Here is a 7,283-nt window from a genome sequence, read left to right on the forward strand (position 1 = left end):
TCAATATGGGGAAGATGGATTGTTTATATTCAAAAGAAATATAAAGTGGTAGAATACAGGTTAGGTTTTTAATTTTGTAAGCTGGTTTATTTCTACTATCTTTTCTTGTAGATTAAGATATTTTGTAGAGTTAGAGATATTAGTATTTGTTTACTTTCATATGAATATTATCCTGGGATTAGGTTTGGGAAGTCTGGGGGGGGGGGGTTATTGTCATTGTGTTTACTTATGATTGTTTTTTTATGATTGAAAAAATAAATAAAATTTCTTTTTTTAAAAAAAAAAGGATTCTAAAAAACCTAGTAATTATTGGATAAAATAACAGATCTAATGCAGGTCTGTAAAAATTAAAGAAAAAATGTTTTAAAAATTGGTAGATTAACAGAAGATCTTAATTAGAGTGGTTCTATTTCACTGAACTGATTTGAAGTCAGACGTGACTTCTGACTTCAATAATAGCCGGATTATTTAGTGATACCTAAATGTTGTACATAATAAAGAATCCAAATAAAATGCCACTGAACTAAACAAATTAACAGAACAGTAGAAGACAGTTATAAAGCTGTTGTGGCATCTGGACAGAGAACTGTTGGGAAAAATTGTAGATTTAAAAGACTTTATTCTACTTCAGAAAGTCAATTCTTATGTTCTTGGGATTGTCTTCCTCTTATTTACATATTAATTATTCTGTCTTCCTCAGCTTATAAGTAGTCATCAACAATTTAAATCTTCCTGTCATACAGTTTCAGTACTATACTTATAAGCACTCCTTCTCTATGTTCACTATCATTTGTCATATTTTCTAGCACTTTTTACTATTTCAGTTTGATTCAATTTACATAATTTACTTTACTGATATAATTTCTGAACCACATGGCACACAGTGAAATCCACATCCTACATCCCAATGTTATTTTCCTTCAATATCCCAGTTTTTCCCAGGCTGCTACCATGGCTTTCTTTTGATAACTGCAATTGCTATGCAATGCTAAATATAACATACTTTAATATTACAGTGTTGTAACTCTTATTGCCTGGAATGGTTTCAAATTCTGGCTGCACTGATACACAGAATGACTAGGATACACACACACCCTACAATGGTGTAGAAAAGAAGTTACTAAGAAGTGAAAAAATAAAAAGGAACTGAGATATAAAAAAAAACCTATGGAACTATCTTCATCCCATTACACCAACCCATCCCACCCAGGCAGGCAGGCAGGCAGACAGGAAAAGTATGTTGCAGACCTCATCAGAACTTCAACTGGTGGAGTCCAGTATCTATGCTGTTCCACACGCCCTGTGGAATATTCTCTCCTCCCCCAGGCAAGACAGGCCCCCATTCTCCTGGGCTTACAAAAAGGAGTTAAAATATACCTCTGGGGCCTCACATGGGGAGCCCAAAGAAGCATGCAGCTGTGGGACTGGCTAGTGCCCTGAAAACCATCCCTTCAATTTTTAATTAATTTTAACAGAGTTTTATCATCACCAGCATCAAAGCTGACACCAACCAGAGCATAGAAAAATTCAAAGAAGTAGTGCAAGATCAGAAGATGTGAACCTACTGAGCTGCGCTTGTATTTCAAAGAATTACTGCCACCACGCTGCGTCTCCTACAAAAGGAGCCTCACTGTACATGTTAACACTATAACAATTTTCCTACCTTTCTTGGAAAAGACGAGTCGCCAGCATATAATTCATTGTGGTCTTATGTTCCAGAAAAGGCCTAAGAAACCAAGAGTAAGAGAGTTAAATTTCACCATGAAAAAGAAAAGTATTGGAACAGAAGAAAATATCAAAAGTTATTATAAAAAACAAGAAGGGAAAAAAAGCCTACATTATAAGTTTGGAAGGAGGAATACCCAAACAAGTAAGGATGTCATAGTATCAACTAATGGAAAATACTGATCATAGAGAAAGATACAATCAGTAAGCTTTTATTCTACAATGCTTTTGAAATATGGAAAACAACGGAAAAATAGGAAAAAAAACAGCATTTATATCTATTACTTCCTAAATGTATTCTACAAAGTCCAAGAAAACAGAATTGATTTCTTAAGTTTTTCTTACCCATAAATATCCCAAGTTAATGGTGTAGGGAATACACGAATGAACCCCCCTCTTCTGTCATATTCATCCTTCACTCGGCGCAACACTTTTATCTAAAATCAGAAGGAAGGCTAGAAGTCACCAGGGCAAAAAAATATTAAGCTCAGGAAAGAATCTCATTTCACAGAAAGCTGAGATTCCTCAGCACATGCCAAAGTATATAAATGTAACACTTGTAAATAAACAACCACCTAGTTATAGCACCCAATTTTAACACTTCCAATGTAGAGTGTAGATACTTTGTTCTTTTGACATTTGCTGTCCACTCTACTTCCAAGATGTCAGTCTGACAAAGATATCTAGTTATCAAACACATCAACCAAAAAGTATTATTCTCCTTTCCCTTTTACAAACACTTATATGCAATGACTGAATACAATATGCTCTTTTTTCAAACAGCCACTGCTGGACCCAACAGTACTGGACAATTTCTATCTAATTGGTCACAGTACTTACATACACTCACTGATCATACTTGTCAATGACTTCTGGAAGAGATGGGATGCTGTGGTGCAATTGTCCTTTTTTTCCCATTTCTTGGTGGCATTCAATGCCACTAATCATGGTATTTCTTCTGGATTGGCTATGGGGATTAGGAGTGAGGGCATGTAGTTCTCTTTTCTCTGTAGTAGGTTCCAGTGAATGTTGGTATTGGAAATGTTGGTAATTTCTGACATGTGGGTCCCGTAGGTCTTGATGCTCTCGAAGAGATTATCTGTCTCCTGCAATTTCTCCCAATGCTGCCTGATCGTACAGAGTTGACATTTGTTTTATAGGACCCAAGACTCAGGTCTTCTTGTTGCAACATCTGCCTTGTGAAAAAGTGCATGTGCGCATATGCACACAAGGGCACACAGAAGATTTGTAGAGTCTCTGCCCTGGCCTCATTTAAACATGTCTTACAAACTGTCTCATGTTTTGGATTCTTCTAATGGGAAACTTTTTTGTCCAGGTTATGTTTTATTGCTCTCTCTGAACAATTAACATTCTTTTTAATTTGTTATATTGTTTTGAATCTGTTTTTAACATTGGACGTTGCCCAGAGTATTTAATGGAGTTTTGGGGTCTTAACAGTAGAAATCTGATAATTAAATAAATGATTTGTTTTACCTCTTCCATGGAGAGGCCCAGCATGGAGCCAACATGCCTTCCTGCAACTTTCTCTTTTGCAGAAGGAATAAGGTTTTTCATCTCAGCATCGCTGGCAGAGAGGGGCCGGGAACGCTGTAGGATCACAGTAAGAAGTCAGTTTTGGCCTTTTTTTCCTCCTGATTTTATTCCAGTTATTTAAATAGATTTCAAATGCCAAAAGCATTTGGCTAACAAAGAGTAATAAGAACAACACTTGCCAGGCACTGAAGCCAGGAATTATGTGAAAGTCAGAAGGATCCAAAGGCACAAATGCCAGGTTTCATACTCCTTGCCTCCACGCCCCATTAGAAACCAAAGCCAAACTTTATATTCTCAGTGTTTGATACACACCCCAAAGCAAGAGCCAGCATTGATGATTTCTGACTCCATAGGCAAGGCATTAAACATATTTCTTGTAACTTTGCCTATGGCCAACATTCTCAGTTCTCACTTGATTCTCTAATACTAGAATCAATGATTTTGGAGACAATAAACTCCTAAAGGAACACAGTTCTAAACAACATAATATACAACAAAACATCAATTAAAAATGAAAAACCAAATAATAATAATTACAACACACAATAAATAGAAGAAATGTCAGCAATGAGCAAGCATTCTAAGAAGATCTTCTAGAAAAGTTAAACGTTCCCAAACTCCAAAGAACTGTCACCAAGAGAGTAAATTTAATTTCTGGTGGAGTCTGATCCATGATCCAAATTTTTTCTATGTTGGAGAAACAGCACTTTCTGTCCTTAGCCCTTGGTCATCTCAAAAAATCAGGCACCACCAGCAGCTTCTCTCAGAAGGATCTCCTGAGGTGGAGACTTAGGTTGGAGCAACCAATCTTGCAGATTCCTTGGCACTGACTCTTTAAGTCAAGATTTGATTAACTTTGATTAACACCCAGAAATCCTTTGGTAACCAATACAGAGCGTACACAATAACATAATATGATAATAACAATACTGGTTGGTTAACATGTAGACCACTACATTTGAACCAATTGCAGGTTCTGGGTGGGTTTCAAAGGCAGTCCTATGTACAGTGTATTATAGAAATCTAAACTGAGATAACAAGGCTATGAGTAACTCCTCCAAATTCAGGAAAGTGCAACAACTGGAGCATTAATCAGAGCTAAGCAAAGGTACACATGGCCATGGCCTTCAACTACCCATCCAGCATGAGTCATGAGTCTAGGACGCCACCCTCTCATAGATCTGATCCCTTAGGGGGAAATGCTTGTTGAGAATCAACAATGAAATTGATGGAAAACTCTTGATATACTGATATACATATACTTGATATACTGTAGCTCATCTTACAAGCCCTGTCATTAGCTAATTTATAATCTTTATTAAACATTTTCATTTCAGAAACATCTTGGAAATATATTTTATTTTGCATTTGCACTGAAGGGATTCACAATACAAAAAAAATCCAAAGTACACATTATATATACACAAAAATTATCTTATATATATTTTATACAATTCTGCAATTGAGCTTGGCCATAATAACCAAACAAGTCATGAGAAGAGCCTGATAAATTTGCTTCTTATGTGTCTCCTATTATCCAATGCATTCTTGTATCTCCAGGAATCAGTTCATCTTTTCCTCCTGAAATGCATGAAATGTACTGTTTTGTACCTGACGCTTCCAACATATTGAGAAAATAGTTGTAGCCAACCAGAAACATTTAATATTGTTTTCAGCCACAAAGTGCACAGTACACAGACAGGTTCCCAGTGTGGCACTTAACAGTCTCTATTGCAAGAGTGAGGAGTAGTTTTCCTACCCTTACAATCTGGCAGGAACATGAGCTGCATTCACTGGAACATTCCTTTTCTTTGCTTAGGAACTGGGGCATTGAAAACACTGTCCAATCCTCAGATTAGAACAGGGGAAGTAAAAAAGAACTTGTTGTTGCAAGTATCTTGAGAAGAACCACTGTTCCAAACTATGTTCCTATTAATGAGGCACAACTGTCATTCTGAGATGTGACAGTTGCCCTTCCTCTTATTTCCTGTTGGTTCCCAAAAGCAGTTATTTCCAGAACTATTAGAAAAAAATGCATCTGTCAGAAATCGAATAAAGAGTAAGATTCAATTAAGTAATATGGTATACTTGTTAATCCTTCTGGAAAGAGAATTATCAAAGTTTTCAATACTTGATCTGTTATCTTTGGGCAAACTATTGTTATATAAATTATAATTGTATTTCTTTTTCTTTTCTTTTCTTTTTTCTTTTCCTTATAGGAAAGGAGTTTGCCAGATTAATACCAAGGTCCATTTAGTTTAGAGCGCCTTCTCATTAATACAACAAACAATATAACCCATGCAGCTAGTTCAAATATGGATTTCTTCTTCTTTTAAAAGAAAAATGAAAGATGATTGATCGTTTTTTTCCTCTTGGGAAAGACAGGCTTGGATTATTGGATTCCTAGTGTTTTAGTTTTCCTTGGATTCTTGAATGGTTGCTGTGTCCTTTATGTTTATGCCACTGATACTACAGTACTAAATTGTCTTCAAGATAATATTTCTTTTCTTATTATCTTCAGGTTTTTGTTCTCAGCATAGCATTGCACCGATTTTCTTTTTACATAAGCATTTTTCTGTGTTTCAGGAATATTGGTAATCTGGCTCCTAAAGCGGTATAAGTACTACCATACTTGTGCATAATCTTGTTTAATCTCAAAACAGGATTTATCAAGCGTAAGTAGCACTCATAGAAGAAGTATTAAAGGAGGACAGACAAACAGACACATTCAAAGTAGTGACAAAATCTAACAACAGAAAATGAAAAGAAAATACAGGATATAAAAATCTTTTATAGGAATTGTTGTATACACCGTCCATATTCCTATATTTAACAAAATTGTAGAAACTAGGTTCATCTAGAATCTAGAATTATCTTTCACACAAAGATTATTTCCAAAGAAATGTCATATTTCCATAATTAATCACAGTCTTGGACATGCTGCCTTTAGAAAAACATTTTGATTCTTGTCCATTAGCCTCTTTACCACAACTATTTGCATCACTTTAAAGATTACTGCAAAAATATTTCTTTAAAAATGCAAAGTACACTGATTAAATTTCTAAATGATGAATGAAGCAATATAGAGCCCAATATTTACCAATTTGGCATTTGATGATCGAGACTGTGCAGAGACAGGGCGCTATAAAATAAAAAAAGAATAAAGATTTCATGTTCTCTTTCAAAATTACCAATTTTCTAAATTAGAATTCATTTCTGATGTACATAAAAATGTACCCCATTTTTGCTTCATCCTCCAATTTACATCTTAGATATTTCATTCAAGAAATACAGAACCCACATATACAAAGCATGTGACACCAGATTCAAAGTTCCCCATAGGTGTAAGATGGTAAAAGAGGACCATCCCTTGGACATAAGGCCATTTCATGGACGGAATCCCCTCCCCCCTCTTTATTTTAGTGTGTTTGCCTGAGACTCTTGTCATATTAGCAGGGAAGGGCAAAGGAGTAATAAGTAAAGCAAAATACATCACTGCTAGGTAAGGAGAGAAGAGATCAGGCATTTCATGCCTCTCCTCTTCTGGTTCTTCTTTCATTCCAGACAACTATACTAGTTTGCCCTCTGGGATGTTGGCACTGTTTTTAAATGTCAGGCTGATAAATGAATAAGATCTTTCTCATCTATGATTCGATTGAGAGAAGCACTTGGCTTATATAGCTGCATGGCTTGGAGATTTGTGAGATGATTCTTGAACAAACCAGAGGATCAAATACAGTAAACAGATGCTTACTGAAATTCCTTTTTTCTTTCCAGTCTTCCTGTCCATTTTAATACCAATGTGTGTTGCTTTTTCTGATGCTGGGCACTAAGGAGATAAATGTATTCTGATGATATATCATCTATTCAGCTACCCAGCATAAGGGTGATCCTGGATTGGGTGCCAAGACTTCTAAAATGATGATCCTAGGGGATTAAAACAGCCATGCCATATACCAAGTTTGGAGTTGTTCAGGGTTTCATGGTGGCAATGTGACAAGGGA

The 7,283-nt window shown here is 35.8% G+C and overlaps 1 protein-coding gene across 1 annotated transcript in view; it reads right to left on the bottom strand.

Moving 5' to 3' along the window:
* Positions 1-6,421, bottom strand: part of LOC107300421 (tubulin polyglutamylase TTLL5) — a gene marked incomplete at its 5' end in the record, with an annotated part of 13,330 nt that extends 6,909 nt beyond the window's left edge. Inside the window, 4 exons of the mRNA XM_015829754.1 lie at positions 1,664-1,726; positions 2,071-2,162; positions 3,220-3,333; positions 6,380-6,421. Of these exons, the coding sequence (XP_015685240.1) occupies positions 1,664-1,726; positions 2,071-2,162; positions 3,220-3,333; positions 6,380-6,421 (311 nt within the window). The remainder of the gene's footprint in view (positions 1-1,663; positions 1,727-2,070; positions 2,163-3,219; positions 3,334-6,379) is intronic.
* Between the last annotated feature and the right edge of the window lie 862 nt (positions 6,422-7,283).

The sequence above is a fragment of the Protobothrops mucrosquamatus genome, unplaced genomic scaffold (assembly GCF_001527695.2).
Source record: "Protobothrops mucrosquamatus isolate PMUCROS unplaced genomic scaffold, P.Mucros_1.0 scaffold7013, whole genome shotgun sequence".
NCBI lineage: Eukaryota > Metazoa > Chordata > Lepidosauria > Squamata > Viperidae > Protobothrops > Protobothrops mucrosquamatus.